The sequence below is a fragment of the Numenius arquata genome, chromosome 8, assembly GCF_964106895.1.
Source record: "Numenius arquata chromosome 8, bNumArq3.hap1.1, whole genome shotgun sequence".
In the NCBI taxonomy this organism is placed as follows: Eukaryota; Metazoa; Chordata; class Aves; order Charadriiformes; family Scolopacidae; genus Numenius; species Numenius arquata.
The window spans coordinates 1,777,205-1,793,851 of NC_133583.1; the positions used below are offsets into that span (position 1 = coordinate 1,777,205).

Here is a 16,647-nt window from a genome sequence, read left to right on the forward strand (position 1 = left end):
TCAAGACAAACAGAAAGTGCCCTGTCAGCTTCAACAGCCTTTGAATCAGGACTACAAAACAGAAACCAACAGGAAAGATAACGTCAATCAGAGAAAACAAATCCAGGAGAAAAGAAAATAAGAGAAAAAAAAATATCAAAGCAATGGCGAGAGAGTTTGAGAGTTTGTTTCCACATTCCTCTATTTTTAAACACAGCACGAGGTATTTCCCAGGGCACAGTTCTCCACAGATAAGAGCCCAGCAAGGTTCTCGGTGCAGAATTCCCACCTGCACCAGGTTCTTCACGGACCAGCCCGGAGAAAGTGGGATTTAGGAACATCAGCGATTATTCGGTGCCGCCACACTTCATTTCTTCATTCCACATCAAACCACTGCCTTCAGCACAGGCTGCCCCTCTAATTGTTACGCGGGAAAAATGAAAGAGAGACAGGGGGAAAAGAAAGAAGCTTTTCTGGTTTGGAGGTGGGGTGTTGGGCCTTTTCCCCTGCACTAAGGAGCCATCCCGTGCTCTAACTAGATGAAAATCCAGCGTAGGTAAGAAGGCATCTCATGTCTAGTACCCAAGGCAGATGAAGGTGGCAAGAAAGCTCCCACCGGACAGTAATCCCTCCTCCAAACCATTAACTTATCTCGTGTGCTACGGCAAGGATATGGTTGAGAAATCCCATTTCCCCCAGGGAAAATAAAAGCTATTTCTTGCCCACCTCAGTTACGCTTTGTAGGTGTCCAGAACTGGAGAACTGATCGGGGACTTCTGCTACTGGAGAGAGAGGTCTTGGGCACTTTGGATGGGCCAAGCCAGGGGGAACTTGAATAAAAGCCACAAATCTGCTCAAACACAGACTTTAGACATATTTTTCCTTACTCACCCCTGCTCCCAGGTCACCCTCAACTGCTGTTTCCCTGCCTGGTGGAATGGCGAAGATCACGAATACACAAATTCATCTTTTCCCTGCGCTTGGGAGATCCCCTGCAAGCTTCACAATGGCCTTACGAGAACTACACAACAAGACAAACACACTTAAAAGTGGGCAAATACACGATTTTTTAATGCAGATTTGTAAAATTTAAGCTCAGTTTTGAGAGTTCAGGACAGTTCATGAAAGAGCATTTGGTCTTCTTAAAAATTTCCCATCCCCAATTAAATACTTCATGGAAGAACAACAATTAAGCATACATTGCATTTTTAATTAGGAAATATTTGATATTGCACATTATACCAAGAAATACAAAAGTCTGTTTCAGCAAGTTATTCCAGCAGCGTTATCGATTTCATTTTGATATCATCGACTTATACAAAAGTTTTAATTTTAGTGCATAACACGTGCCCTGTCATTACAGAGTAAAAACGTTATTCAAAGCAATTTTTAAAACAAAGAGAAAGAAAAATTTGGCTCCTTAAAGAATACAAAAGCCTTTTACCACATCGTCAGCACCGGTTTCCTTGTAGACAAAACCTGTTCCTATGGAAAGATGACTGTCGGATCACCTTGGCAACACATTCGGATGCAGTTTCTAACGAGGAGCTGACCATAAGACTATTTGGCACTGGAATTAACGGCCCAAATCACTGCGGGCTGAAAGGCTGCGAGACCTGCCCACGCTGTTCCCGTTCTACAGCCACCCCACAAGAGGGAAAAACCATGCTGGGCAGAGCTGTGCAACTTCGTTACAGTCATATAATTCTCTGAGGAAAACTCTGAAACAGATTTCTGTGCATAACACACCCTTGAGCAGGGTTCGGGTGCTTCAGAAGGCACGAAACACTGAGAGGCAACTGCAAGGTGTATTTTTGCTTTTTTGCTTGCATTCACGCATCCTCCTGCGCTCCTCTCCACGTTTACAAACCGGAGCACACCTGCGTGGCCCAGGCAACACTTACTGGTTAAAAAGCCACACCTTGAACCTCTCCTGATACCTCTTTGGGTCATAACACCTTGATTTTATGGTTTGCTTGGAAATACGCAACTAAGACATCCCAGCAATAGGTTTGCAAAGCAAATTCTACAGGGACGGGAACTGCCAGCTGCCTCAAATATCAAGGCAACCTACTCTACTGCAATGTTTTGGGAAATCTTAACATATTTCCCCAATCTTTCCCCCCCTTAAAATACACACAGTAAGACTAAGACAACAGGATTATTATTATTATTATTTTGCCTGAATACATGATAGAACTATCATGGAAGAGAAGATTCTACAGTGAAGTCCCTGAGATGCGACTGTACACTAAAAGATTCAAACAACCTCTTCAGCACTAACTTCATATTTATTAGAAATGTTTTGTGTTGCAACACGTAGTTTAAGAAAACCGATGTTGTTATAAGAAGGTGAAGATACAGCAGACCGAGTTTGCCCTTATATTTAAGCCTTAATTTAAAAAATAATTAACTCAAGAGTAACATTCAACTACTTCAACTGTAGTCAAAAGTAAAAAGCATGGAAGCAATGGGGAGCCACTAAAAAAAAAATAATGTTATATTTAGAATCAGTTGGTTTGGCCTCAGTTTGTTTTCATCCCCCAACAGCCCTGCCTGAATTTAACTGCTTTCCTCCTGAACATTCCTAGACAGTTAATTCCTCAAACATATCTGAGCTCTATCTAAAGATGGTGGGATGAAGCAACAGCATTTTTTCACCATTTCTGGAACCAAATGACACAGTTTCCAGGTACAGTACAGTCCGCACGGATGCCACAACCCTCCCCTGTCACAATGGCACATACCCAGCTTGTGGCAGAGGGAAGCTGACATCCCAAGCATTTTTTGGCATGGGCACAGCAGTTGATATCCTTCCAGTATCGGGTTTTTTTTTAAAAAAAAAAAAAAGGAAAAAGTCATCTCCTATGAACATTACTTTTTCAGTTACCTGGGAATCCACTGTATTTCGTGACCAGCTAATCAGAAATACTTTATCCACCTTCCCAAGCAAGCTCAGTTTTTTCTGCTAGTGAAGAAAATGTAAGGCACTAACGTATTAACGCTGTCAGGAATGTGGAATAGTTTGTTCTTAATGTACTGTTACACCAGTTCTTAGCAGCATCTCTCCTGAAAAGGCACTAAATACATGGCAAACAATGAAACTTTTGGAACTTCTGCTCAGCTAAAGCTACATCAAGTCAGCTGCTCGGATAGCTGAGTGGCTGCGCAACTTCCCCTTCCCTCCCCCCCATTCCTTTACAAAAAAAGGCACCTGATTTGTTTTATCACTGGTTTCTGTAGCCACAGGCGCTTGAAACCATGCAGTTCTACAGAAGTGAGGGATATGATGATTATAATGATATCTTGAAAAGATAACTCCTGATCATGTAAGAAGCTACTATTCTAGCTACAGCGGTTTTGTTTCAGCAAAACCCACTACCAGTGGGTTCCTACCTGAGTAGTTCTTAAGATTGCGTATTGCTAGTCAAAATAATTCAATGATTAAACTTGGTGTAAGAAATTGCACTTTCCCATTCCTTCCCCAATCCCAAGATCATTTCAAATTAAATACTAGACCCTTTTCTAAAGGGACATTTGTAATACAGCTACAAAGAGGTAGCTAAGTGGCACGTGCCAATTTTCTTTTCTTTCTTCTTTCTTTTTTCTTTTTTTTTTTCCCAAAGTATATTCAGCCTTCATTTGCAACAACATTTTTCATAGTAAGTCTTAAAACAACAAATCTCTATTCAGGTGGCACCTGGAGTTACCACAGTTCAGAAGACGGAACTCATAAGAGAACTTGGTCTCCTTTCACATCCAGGATTGACAACTAAAAGGCACAGGGGGTACACCCAAGCGACCCAGCAGCCGCAAGGGTGTAGCTGAAGAGGAAAGGAATGTCGACAGCCCTTCCCAGGCTCCTCCTGACAGACGGTAAAAGCGACTGGGAAGAACCGTTCAGATCAAGCCCACCATCCGATCAATCTGTCTCATGTAGTTACTCTTCAAGGGCAGTAGGTATCTCCTCTCATCAGGAACTCTGTTACACTGTTAACAAAAGGAGAATATTTTTAAGAACTCCAATAGGAAAACAGGCGACCCCATACCCTCTGCAATCCAGCAGGCGCTGCAGCATCACTAACCAGAAATTCCCTTCCAGTACAGAAAATTGTACCCAATGGGGCTTTTGGTCCCAGCTCTCCCTCGCTCTGTGCAAACTGCAGCACAAAGCCCAGAAATGAACAGCAAGTGTTTCCTCGGCGCCGGCTGCAGCTTCCAAACACACGCCAAACTACTGCAGCTTGTTATTCAACTGAGACTGCCTTCACTATGACAACTGTGAATGTTTTTTAAAATAATGCTCTTTTTTTTTTTTTCTGCAGGACTGGGGGGAGGAGGAGGAAAGGAACCATGCTAGAACCTACTAGTAGAGATTTTTAAAAATTGTTCTCTATTAAACACGTACATATTTCGATTAGTGATAGGCACTGGACCCATAGCTCCGTACTCTTTGGATGCCTTGCTAAGAAAGGTCACCATTACAGGCCTCAAAACCATTCTGAGGGAAAAAAGTTCTTTTTAAATAAAGCTCTGCATTTCTCTTTCCCCATCACAGCAACACTGGCAGATTTTAAGTGCAAAGAAAAGGGGAAGGGAAAAAAAATAATTGGAAATAAATTAACAAAGAACAAGCTAATTGCTGCAAAATACTTAAAAGGGGACACCTTCAACATAATCACTCTCCCCTTACCCTAACCCATTTATTCCACTACTGACAGTGTTTTTCACAAGGGAGGTTCTCAGATATTTGACATTTATAAAGGAAAAATTGCAGAGCCCTGAAGTAACACTTCCTAAGAGCTCTTTTTCTAATGCCTAACCCAGATCCACGCACATCCCTTCTCCAGCAACGCAACCAGGCACACTTGGTGTATTCCTTACGTTAGAACTGAAGTTGACTGCCTTTAGCTCGTTAGGTTTAATTTTTTCTGTGCTGTCCTCTTCTCCAGGGAGGATGTCTTGCCACAGCGAGTTACGAAAACGTTCATCCACAGACACAATATGTCCCTCAGTAGTAAACATATACTTATTTCCAGATTTATGCAGTGGATTCTCTTCATCAAACAACTAAAGAAGAGATGGGAGAGAGAGCTATAGTATGTGTGCAACAGTCTTCACGTGCCATCAGCAGTAAGTTAAAAGACATGCACTCATGCATGTAGAGGATCATGCAAAAAGCACACTTTTTAGTTCTAAATGGGTAACTACTACTAAAGCAAATGGAAATAAAAAGTTTTAATGCAAGCAATTTATTCTAACAGTTGAAGGAGGAGAGCAAAAGAAAAACTTCTCACACAACTTAAACTGCCTTTTTTTTCTAAGCTGCACTGTGCAGGCATTTCTAGGCTGGCATCCACTGTTTCCATTCAGCCACAGATTTATTTGTTTTTCTACACTAAAGGAGATTGAGAACAGTAGCTTAAGCAGCATTGGCTCAAATGCTTTCTCCTGTGAGTGCCAAAGTCTGATGGGGAGAAATCGGAGGCTGCTGCAAGGTAGGCACAATGGCTACAAGTAGTAATTTAGCTCAGAGCTGAGCGGTAGCTTCAGTTTTGCTTCCTCTCCTTTCCAGCTCCCCCGAAAAAGAGCTGCCAGCTCTCCAGCCAGCAGCCTCCCAAACCTCCAAGATTAGGGAAGAGTCAAAGGAAGAAACGCAGCACATTCTCTGTTACCTAAATCCCTCTCTTCCCCTGAGCACAGCACAGCTCCTAATTAACAGCGTCCCGCCTCCTCGTTGTGCTGCGTTTGCGCACAGTGCATGCAAGAGAGTGTATCTGAAATGAAGAACATGTACATACCAGGTACAAATATTTACATGTTTCACTGAGGAAAAAGCTCTCCATTCGATCTTCCTTTGTCTTCTCTACGACGTGGTGTAACGTGGCGTAGCCACACCTGCAAGAGGTAAGATTAGTTTGGGTTTAGTTCCCACACATTATGATCTTGAAGCGCTCCCTGGATACTCCTTTACTTCAGCCCACTCCAATTGTCATTAAGGGTGAAGCTAAAATGAAACAAGTCTCAAGCACTGATTACTGGTTTCGGGCATTCTGACGAGACTGTAATCATTGACCCTGTAAGTCAATACCAATAGCTGAATAAAAATTCACTGTCTTTCCTCCGAGTCGTGGAAGAAGTTCAGATGCTCAGCATTACAATCAGGACTCACTGTTACTGCCTTGAGGTGAAAGCTGATACGCAACAGCGTCTATCTCAGAGGCCATCCCTCCACTTTACTTAAACACAATGAGGCCAGAAATACTCTTGCAGGATCCATAGAAAAAAAAAAAACAAACTTAAACACCTACTAATTTTACCAGTTTTTAGCAACTGATATCGACAATGCATTTTGAAAAGCAGTTATAAAATTCTGAAAGCATAAAGCTATCACTGGACTATAATTTCATTTTCAGATGAGAAAGAAGTAATTGCTCAATAAATAAATCATCACTTGTGGCTTTCTGGTTTACCTACATTTGGTAGATTGGATTCTATATAATATTTATAGAATAAAATAGATGTACACAGCAGTGAGAGAAGACAAAGAAGATTGAAAACTGACTTTGCTTTTGTATATTTTTCCAAACTCTGCAGAATATCCATTCCCACATGAAGGTAAAATGGGTTCTTTGTGGCCTAAATGAGGAAGACAGACAAGAGTTAGAGTCAGCGATTTTGAAACCTTGTAAAAATAACACTTAGAATAAAGGCCTAAGTAGTATCAGATTCTTGGGTACTACAGTAAACTGATCTTTACAGGAACATGACTTAAGATTACTCTGTGCAAGCCTCTTGCATTTGCTTTAGTGCAAATCCTAATAAAACTTGTAGTAAATTTAAACTCTTTTGATAGCTTTCTTGCAGCCAGAAAGTTATTTTCGTTTACTGTATCTTCTGCCAGATGGAGACTGTGCCCAGACAATATAGCAAGGAAAGCTATTACATTTACTTCAGCAATTTCTATTAAGTCTCAAGTCTCTACCTTGTAAAAACGTGCCAGCTATTTTTTGAAAAGGTTGTTTAGTCTCACTTTTGTCTGTCTTATAAAAAAGGCTATTTTCTTTAGGCAAACAACACAGCAACTACATTGCATTACAATGTAGTGCCCAGAGACCTCTGTATAAGAGCAGGCAGATCCAGAGGCACCTCATTTTAGCAGGTCAGAGGGTAGGAAAAATGACTTTCTGAACAGAACCATTTTTGCCAAAATATGAGCTGTAAGCTCAGAAAAGTCAAGTACCTGATAAAGAAGATATGTGGATTCCACTAACTCTGGCCTCAGCGGATAAAAGGGAACATCCGGTGCTTGCAATTGCCAGTTGTATCTTTCTGGGAGAGCTCCGTATCGTTTCCATATGGCATAATAAAAAGCATGGAGACAAATAGCATCTTCCACATCTCCTATCAATACCTAAGGCATAACAACAGCCGTAAACACACCCGTGAAATACTGCAAGCCAGAAAATTGCTTTCTGCTCTGTAGAAGAGCATGCCATATAATAAAACACTCCCCTCATAAGGGGAGACAAAAATATAACCCACCCACCCCCCAAAAAAAGCTAATGTACTAATTCCTTCGCACTAAAAGCTTTAGCAGAGCTCAGCCTCACAGCATGGTATACAAATGCTGAGGTTAAAGGAGAAAAAGCTAAAAGTATGTCAAATCTAGTAGAGAGCAGGCCAGGCCTTCCAATATCATTACGCTGATGGAGAAGCTGAACTGCCCTAAGACTTTCTTATCAGAGCAGCCAGTTGTGAACCCACAGGTTGAAGCTCATCTCAAAATAGATGCTCAGACTCATTCACAGCCCAGGACTGGAATGAGCCTGACACGCCTCTACTGTGTCATTCGGTCTTTAGCAGAACGGAAGTTTACCTGTAGCCCAGGAAAAAAAGCTTGCAAAGAGTCGATCCACGTGTTCATCAGCTGTCCTGTGAACATGTTCACATTCACGTACAGAGGAGGGTCACCTTCACCTTCGTTGCAAGCTTCTCGACTGCCAAGTAACAATAAGCACGTGTAAATATTCACTATTTTAGAAGAACACACTGCACGTTTCATTTCACACCTCTGCCACCAGCAAAGAGAATGAGCCACAGATTTGTGTGGCTCATTTTCAAAGCCATTTTGAAAAGAACCAAAATGTCAGTCAGGCTTCTCAGAAAAATTAATTCATCAAGGCATGCACATCATATCCTTAAGTTATGTCACAGAATCTCTACCAAAAAGTCATGCTAGGTAAGATCAGGCCTTAAAAAGTACTAAACCAACCAATTTACTACATTTCCTTTGCAGTTCTACAGCCCTTTCTCAGTCTAACATTTACTAACTTGGATGGTAACCAGTCTAGCTTCTTTGCACCAATGCTGTTCAGATCAGTTGACTAAGGAGTGAAGGGGACATTAAAATTTATTGCCACGGTGACTACCATGGAAATAAGATTTTGGTTTTTAAAAGAAAAAAGAGAACAACAGATTTTCTAGACCATGAAACAAAACACTATACAATCTCCCATATCTCTTTGGAGTACTCATCACTTAAAGAATTGATACTCATATGAGATAACTCACCCTCTTCTTAAGTGGTTCTGAATGTTCCGATAAGCATCGTTGAACATCTCCAAGTCTTCCTTTTCTCCAAAGAGGATGTAAGACTTCAGAAGGTATTCGTAGAACGAATCCGACCCTGCTCCCAAGCCACTCTGCTTTCCAACCCAATGGCCAGTTTGAATATTCACAACATTTCCTTTCAGAACAGACAAAAAGTTTAGTCTAAAGTTGCCAAGTACATCAGAGAAAAATAAGCACCAGAACTTAGAAATATTACATCTTCAAAAAGTCTTAAGGAGGAACGATTGAAGATTTTTATCCAAATAAAGTGTTACAGTGGATTCATCAAGGCACAAGCGCGCACACACAGTTATTTTAAGTGCTATAGTTATCTGTCAATCTAAGTTATATTACTGGGGATACAAATGCAAGAACTTTAGTGTCATTTCCCAGTTTCATGAAAAATTTGTCTTTGGAAGCTTGAGCCCTAAAGAAGTCATTCAGATACTCCTTTTTTCTTACAAAATTACAGTGTCATTTGGTCAACACAAGCCAGGAGTACACAAGCGGAGCATGACTTCAGTTTATCATTGACAGAAGTTTATGATAGACAAAAGAAACCCATAGCACGATGGCATTCGGCTACAGCAGACTGAGGTAGGTTAAACCATGGAGCCAGTCAACACAGCATCACCTCGGAGATTACCGAGCAGTCCAGTGTTATTGCTCCGGAGACTCCAGAGGGCTTTGACGGCTCTCCTGGCCACCCATTCGAAGGTGGAATCGCCAAGCAGCCTGCTGAGGATGCCAAACTCCACCAGCAAGGAACCGGCTCCTGCAGTACAAGTTTCGTTATTGCTGTCTGGAGGTACCCCCTTCTTCAGATTGACCTGGGAAGCAAGTAGAGACAGCGCTTACAGCATGCAGGCAGGTACATCTCATACAGCCCTGCTCTCATCTGCAGTACAATATAGTTATTGCAGTATAATAAAAGTTTATTATAAAGCTTTTGTGTATTCATTTTTGCAATATGTAGCATGTAATGTGCATATAGTTAGAAAGGCAGCATATCACTGCTTGGTCAAACAGCCTTCCTGAAGAATCCCTGAAATTCATCTTCAAACTTTGTAACTATATAACTTTATATCATGCTCAAGGTGGGCAATCCTAATGTTGCTACTCATAGAATGGTTTGGGTTGGAAGGGACCTTAAAGCTCATCCACTTCCACCCCCCTGCCCTGGGCAGGGACACCTGCCACTAGACCAGGTTGCTCAAAGCCCCGTCCAACCTGGTCTTGTATTTGTTAATCCTTCCAAATTTCAGTCCACTTTTTCATCGTTTCTGCTGAACTTTCAGGTTCTTTTAAGGCTGATGCAAGCACTGCTCCCCCTCACTTAGTGCTCTTGAAACCAAGAGTTTCCTCAGTGAACGCTCCTCAAGTTCCCCACAGAAGAAAACGCTAATGGGAAGTTACACCACCCTCAACTGCTTTACCAGACTCCAAACAGAAGTGAAAGATCATGTCTCTGCAGCCCGACAGGTCTGAAGGAAAAGCAGAGCTGCTGTCCCCAGAAATTAAAAGTAGTCAGGCAAGTGCTAATTACTTTTAGAGTTCAGAGCTGTTCCACTAAAACTGACATCCTTCTCCTTGAGAATTGCATCTGCTTAAAACGAGAGGACGCGATATTCAAGAATATCACAGTATTCTTGAGTACTCACTGAGCAGTATTTGAGAAAATTACGAATTCCGAGCCCAGCACAACAAATATTTCAGACAAGTTTCATTTTATCACAGTACCAAGTCACTTTCCTAGGCTATTTGCCTTTACAGCATTTCTTTTTAACCTTCTTAATGACAGCACTGTTTGTTGCTCCATGATATATAAGAAAGTGCAGGGCAGGGCACCTTCCAGCCAAACAAAACAGAAACAAATGACTACCGAACCGAAGGGAACAACATATACCTCCTGAGAAAACAGGCTAAAAAAAATATTTATTAAACAGAAGGAGCAATTTATTTATCATGTCACCATAACTTGGCACAGTTTCCTCCCCACACCTTTTCAATGTAACTTAGAGCAGGTTCAATACCCCAAGTACACATATAAAGGCACACACAGGACACAGAATTTGAGTTATAGGACAGGCAAACTACTACTTCTAGATTATTTCCCCCCTGTGTTGGTGTGCTCACTTACCCGAGGATAGGGAATTCCAGTTTTGGTGTTCTCAAAGGCTGGAAGCAGCCTCACTGCTAGGTCATGAGCCATGTGCAGCAGTTCGTTGTCATAATCCTTAATAGTCATATCACCAAAAGGCTGTTTGGTGTCTGTAATTATGATGTGGGCAGAAAGCAGGCTTCCCAAAACCCTGCAGGGAAAAAGGAAAAGATCTTCAGTTTTAAAATCTGATCTGAACCTAGTTCTTCAGCTAAACCCTTACCAGTATCACATTTAACAGAAATATTACTTTGTGCACCTTATAGGCACTACAGAAAAATCTGCTTTTTTTCCCCCCAACCAGTAGTGAGAACATCTAGAAGTCACGTTGCCTGTCACCCACAGTAATCCCAACATCCAGTTCTGCAAACTTTACCTAACTCAGTACCTCCTTACAACTTACTAAGCCTGTTTACAACGGCAGACCTCCTCACCCCTGCAAATGGCAGTAAGGTTGTTATATGAACTCAGCATTCAGAAAAAAGAAAGCCTAGTCAAGTTGAGCAGCAATCGAATAAACACTGCTTAAGATACTCAGAAAATGAAGCCATTTAAAATCAGACTGCATCTTAAACTCATCTCCACGACAGACAGGTCTGTTTTCTCATCTAAAATGAAAGTGAAAGCAAGCAGAAGGTCGATGGAAGAAAACCAGAAGAGGGAAAGCCTGTCAGCAGGGTTGTTTGCTGTGCTCAGATCCGAGTCTCTCCTGCAAGAAGAACAAAAGAGCAGCAGTCTGCAAACCACACACTGTGAGACTCCCCTGTATCACTGCTTCAAGTCACATGTGACTCATTACAATTGTTTCAATTACAAAATTCTGTGATTCTGTGAAAGGATGGAATATTTTCATAAAAGGTTAAAAAACCAACTTACTCGAGGAACAATTATGGAATAAAGCCTACCAAAGATATCCTCATCAATGATTTCACTGTGGCTCTCCCGTATATGAATACCAAGTCTTTAACCTTGGTACTGTTTTAAAGACAAACTCAAAGGGACGTACCTGATTGTTGCCTCAAAAACTTGGACCGTTGAGTCTTTATCAAATGAAACCGTGTCAATCACCAACTTCACTGCTTTCTGGAATTCTGAGGAGTTTCCCATTACCTTTTTACATAAAAAACAAAGCTGTTTTGTCTAATTGTTACTTCAGAAGATGGTTGGGGAAGAGAATGTCTAGTTCACATTTTAGACCAACAGTTACATTAACTAGATATAGAACAGACTATTTCAAGTTCCTGCTAAAAAGACTTTCCAGAAAGTTACCCATCCTACCAACGTGTAAAAGTGCTTTTTTTAAAAAGTATGTTAAAACAGGGAAATCCACAAAGATACATTTTTGGCCATTTTACTAATCCATGCACATATGAATACGGGTGTTCTTCCACCCCCAACATCAGCCTTGTGGGTGATCTCTCGCAACAGGAGTCTAAAAACTCTTAAGAACCACCCCACAGAGTGTTTTAACTGCTTAAACTATCAGTTGGATAAGTTTAGCTGAAAAGGTAACACCGTTTGCAGAACAACAAAGCCTGATTTGACATTAATTTGACCAGGAGAGTGCAACCTTTTGAGTTTTTGACTTGACACTGCACGCCATGCCCAGGAGTTTTGTTGGGCCGGTTTTCTGTAGGTACACCGCAACAACTGATTTCCACTATATCCAGACATAAATTCAGCCCCAGCTTCAAGAAAGCAGAAACACGGAAGGAACACACAGGTTCCCGCTTGCATAAGTTCATGACGAGGCTGGAAACGCAGCTCTTTAACCATCAAAACACCACACATCAGTCTGTCTGCTCTCTCCAATACCCAGACCCAGCGGGAAAGCATTCACATAGATCTGAGAGGATGAAGGGCAAATCAGGCCTTCATCACGCAGAAGCTTCTGAAACACACGAGACTCTAAGAAGCAGAAGTTTTGTATTTAAGAAAAAGTTACGTACTGCTGCACAAGGTATAGATAAGACTCTGACGACAGGAAGGGAACTGTTTGGCCACGCCACCATCATAGCACAGATCCCTAACTGCTGTTTCTGTTAAAACCAACATTTTCATCGCTTCCTCCTTTCAGTTCTGTTCGTTGCTGCCACGTTCAGTTGCGACCGTCTCACCGCAGAGCTGCAATTCCATCGCAGCAGAGGAAGTACTTAATAACCCGAAGTACACATACAGTCCTTGCACACACCACCTTCTCCACGAGAAGGGAGAAACCCACCGTGGATCCATTCCAGAAGGCCAAGAACCTGCTCTGGCTGCAAAGATGAGACTGTGAAGCCTACGTGGGTTTCTAAATACACACAAGGAGTTCAAGGGACTCTTCTCCATGATACCATACTCCTGGTACTAACATAAAACTCAGTTTCTTCTCACATTATCTTCAAATTTTATCAGAAATGCACATAATGGTCTATTTTTGCAGGTGAGAGGCAGCTTTACAGTTTTTTCCCCTCCTTCCTTTCACCACTCTTCGTACAGATGTATGTGTTGGTCCGGCTCTCCCTGCCAAGCAAAACAATCGGAGCTCTCCCAGTCATCTTGAATAAGACAAACTCTCCTCCTGATGTATCTCTCAGCAACACGTGCACGTCCCAGTTCAAATCCACCCTTCCTAAACATCAGAGTGATGGCAGTATCCCACAAGAGATCTCACCTGAGCCTTGGCAAAGATCTCCAAGATTTTCTCTGTCTCTTCTGGAAACCTCTGCTGATATATCCCCACATCCCCTTACCCTTCCCTGCACATGTAACACACTGCTAGCTTGTGACCCAGCCGTTAGCTGGTGTACAACCTCCACCACCACCTCCTCAGAACGGAAAGATTTAACAACCTCCCACTTACAAACTATTACACCTTTTACTTCAATACTGCTGAAGTTCATTACCATTTTAATCGCTTCCTCACCATGTCAGCTCATCTGCTCTTCACAGTAAGAGTTGATCTCCATTTCTATCAGCAGCTCTGCGTGAACCATCAGCACTTTTTGCATTAACAACATTAACACGCAAAAACTAAACAGCACCAGTCCCACAGCAGGTCCTTGGAAAACACAGTGGAGTAACTCCATCCAGTTTGAAACTCTCTGTTGCTGTCTTCCTTCAACTTCTCACCGAGTTTCTCTACCAAGTAGCCCTCTTCTTTAGCTCCAATAGCCTCATTTTCCCCTTTAACTCTTCCCTTCAGAATCCATTCCAGCGCAATGCCTGCTGTCAAGGTAACAGCTCAGGACCCTGCTCCCACTTCAATCCAACCATCCCACAAACAAGACCTGCAGTTTCACAGCCCTTCCAAACAAAGCTCTGTGCCCAAGAGGGAGCTTTGACTCCCGGTTTCCCACACTGGGGTTAGGAATAAGCCACCCGGTGAATTGTGACAGGCCCCTGTTTCACTACTAACAGCTGGATTAGCAGAACAGAGCAAGCGAGACCCACACACACTCAAGAGTATCTGGGGTTTCTCGTCTCTCAAACCCTCTCATCCAATTGACTTTGGCTTTTCAGACATTAATGTCCATATGGCTGCCTTCAGAGTTTAATCAGCAGAGAGTTACTCTTTGGCAAAAGAAATGTAGAATAGAATCATAACCGTTTTGGTTGGAAAAGACCCTCAAGATCAAGTCCAACCGTTAACCCAGCACTGCCAAGTCCACCACTAACCCACGTCCCTCAGCAGCACATCTGCCCGGCTAATTTTAAATACCTCCAGGGATGGTGACTCCACCACTGCCCTGGGCAGCCTCTTCCGATGTTTGACAACCCTTTCAGTGAAGAAATCTTTCCTAATATCCATCTTAATGCCCGCCCCACCCCACCCCCCCACCCCGGAGCAACTGGAGGCCGTTTCCTCCTGTTCCTTGGGAGAAGAGACCGACTCCCCCGGCTACCCCCTCCTTTCAGGGAGTTGCAGAGAGCGAGAAGGTCTCCCTTCAGCCTCCTTTTCTCCAGGCTGAACACCCCCAGCTCCCTCAGCCGCTCCTCACAAGACTTGTGCTCCAGACCCCTCACCAGCTCTGTTGCCCTTCTCTGGACCCGCTCCAGCACCTCAATGTCCTTCTTGTTGTGAGAGGCCCAAAATTGGACACAGCGCTCGAGATGCAGCCTCTGTGTTCAGTTTAGGACCCCTCACATCCTCACTACATTAATGTATCTTTAACTTAATCTGCAAAACCCAGTTTGTTCGTTCCAGCTGCCAACAGGAATCTCCTGAGCTTCCCTCCTGATTCAATTTGGGGCAACACAGCAACTCCCCGGCCCCCCGGTACCGCCAAGCACAGACATGGCAGCCGGACGGGCCGGAGTCTTCCTCACAGGAAGAAGTGAAGCTCAGCTGAGGGGCGCCGAGCTCCTCAGGGGCAGGGCCGGCACTGGGGGTGCCCCTCAACCTTCCCTCCCCCGGACTCACCGCCAGGGTGTCCAGGGCATCGATCAGCGTCAGCGAGTAGTTTCCCAGGACGTCGTTGATGTTGAGGTTGGAGCTGGAAGAGAAGAGCCGCGCGTCAGTCCCCGCCGCCACCGGGCCTGGCCTTCCCCCCCCCCACCCTCCCCACCTCGCCATTCCCCTCAGCCCCGCCACTGACGGGTCGTGGTCGGGGCCGCGGCCGCGGCAGTGGAGAGGGTCGAGCTCGTCCCGCGGGAAGGCGTGCCGCATGTAGCTGTCGTAGCCGAAGACGAACATGCCGCGGGCGGCGTCCCGCAGCCGGGCCCGCAGCTGCGGCGGGAAGGCGCCGCTGTACCGCCGCTCGTACTCGTCCCCCCCCGCCGCCCCGCCGCCGCCGCCCCGCCGCAGCAGCGAGCCCCAGTGCGAGGAGCCGGCGGCGGGCGGGCCGAGCGCGGCGGGCGGCGGAGGGAAGGGGAAGGGGAACCGGCGGCGCAGACAGAGGCCGGGGGCCAGGGCGGGCAGCAGGGCCAGCAGCGCCTGCAGCCCCAGCCTCAGCAGCAGCAGCCCCAGCACCAGCGACCGCCATTGCATGGTGGCCCGCGCGCCGCGCGCATAGTTTAAAGGGGCCGCCCGCTCCCCCCGCCCGCTCCGCAGCCTCCCCGACGCGTCTCCTTTAACAGCGGAAGCGAAACACCGAGCTGGGCCCGTCCCCGCCCGGCTCCTATTGGCCGAGACGATGTGGGGGCGGGACCGGCTTCCGCTCATAGGGCGCGGAGCGACGTCACTCAAGGGCCGAGCCCTGCGAGCCTGGAAGGGCGGGGCCGCGGGGCTGTCGTGGCACGGCCCGGGGACGGGAGGGGCGGGGACGGCCCCGCCCGGGCCAAGGGCTGAGGCCGGGGCCGGTCCCACAGGGGAGGCGGAGGACGGGAGCGCCTCCTCCCGGCGGGGCGCCTCACCGCCCGCGGGCGTCAAGCGAAGGCTGAGAAACAGGTGGTTTTTCAGGAAAAAAAGGACCCAAAACGCAACGATTCAAGTGAAGTTTGTGATTGTACTGCAAATTAGCGCCTCCCAAGGCCTGCTTACCTCACAGATGGCATCAGGAGGCCTCGCTGTGACCTGAGGAGCAGTCCTCTGTACCGCCATGGGGAGCCTTCCGCCTGAGGAGAGCGTCCGGTGTGAGGAGGGGGCCACGGGCCCTGCTCTTGGGCCGTGGAGATGGACACGGGGCTTCCCTTCACACAACGGCAGGGCCCGCTCAAACGATGAGAGGGAAAATGGAGCAAGGGGTGCGACGACAGCAGTGCCCAGCACATGGTGACCCACCTTCAGTGTGACAATGGAGAGAGCAAAGAAGAAGCTCCGAGGCAGGTGGAGTTTTCCGAAAGCAGCATAAATAGCAAAAGCTGACAAATGCCGCTTGCAAATTGTAGATATGAAAGTGGAAACAGGAGTCAGGCAGTACTGGGAAAACCCAAACCCCTCAAAGACAGTCAGAAGAACAGAAAAGTCAGTA

At 45.1% G+C, this 16,647-nt stretch overlaps 1 protein-coding gene across 1 annotated transcript; it reads right to left on the reverse strand.

The window, feature by feature from the left end:
• Positions 1–3,598: 3,598 nt before the first annotated feature.
• EDEM1 (ER degradation enhancing alpha-mannosidase like protein 1) lies at positions 3,599–15,769 on the reverse strand. The gene is made up of 12 exons (XM_074151814.1): positions 15,334–15,769; positions 15,159–15,231; positions 11,760–11,863; positions 10,733–10,904; positions 9,239–9,422; positions 8,554–8,728; positions 7,859–7,979; positions 7,223–7,393; positions 6,545–6,618; positions 5,781–5,877; positions 4,864–5,049; positions 3,599–3,969 (listed from the first exon to the last, which is right to left on the reverse strand). The coding sequence occupies exons 1-12, from the start codon at positions 15,723–15,725 to the stop codon at positions 3,880–3,882; spliced, it is 1,839 nt and encodes a 612-aa protein (XP_074007915.1). The 5' UTR covers positions 15,726–15,769; the 3' UTR covers positions 3,599–3,879.
• Between the last annotated feature and the right edge of the window lie 878 nt (positions 15,770–16,647).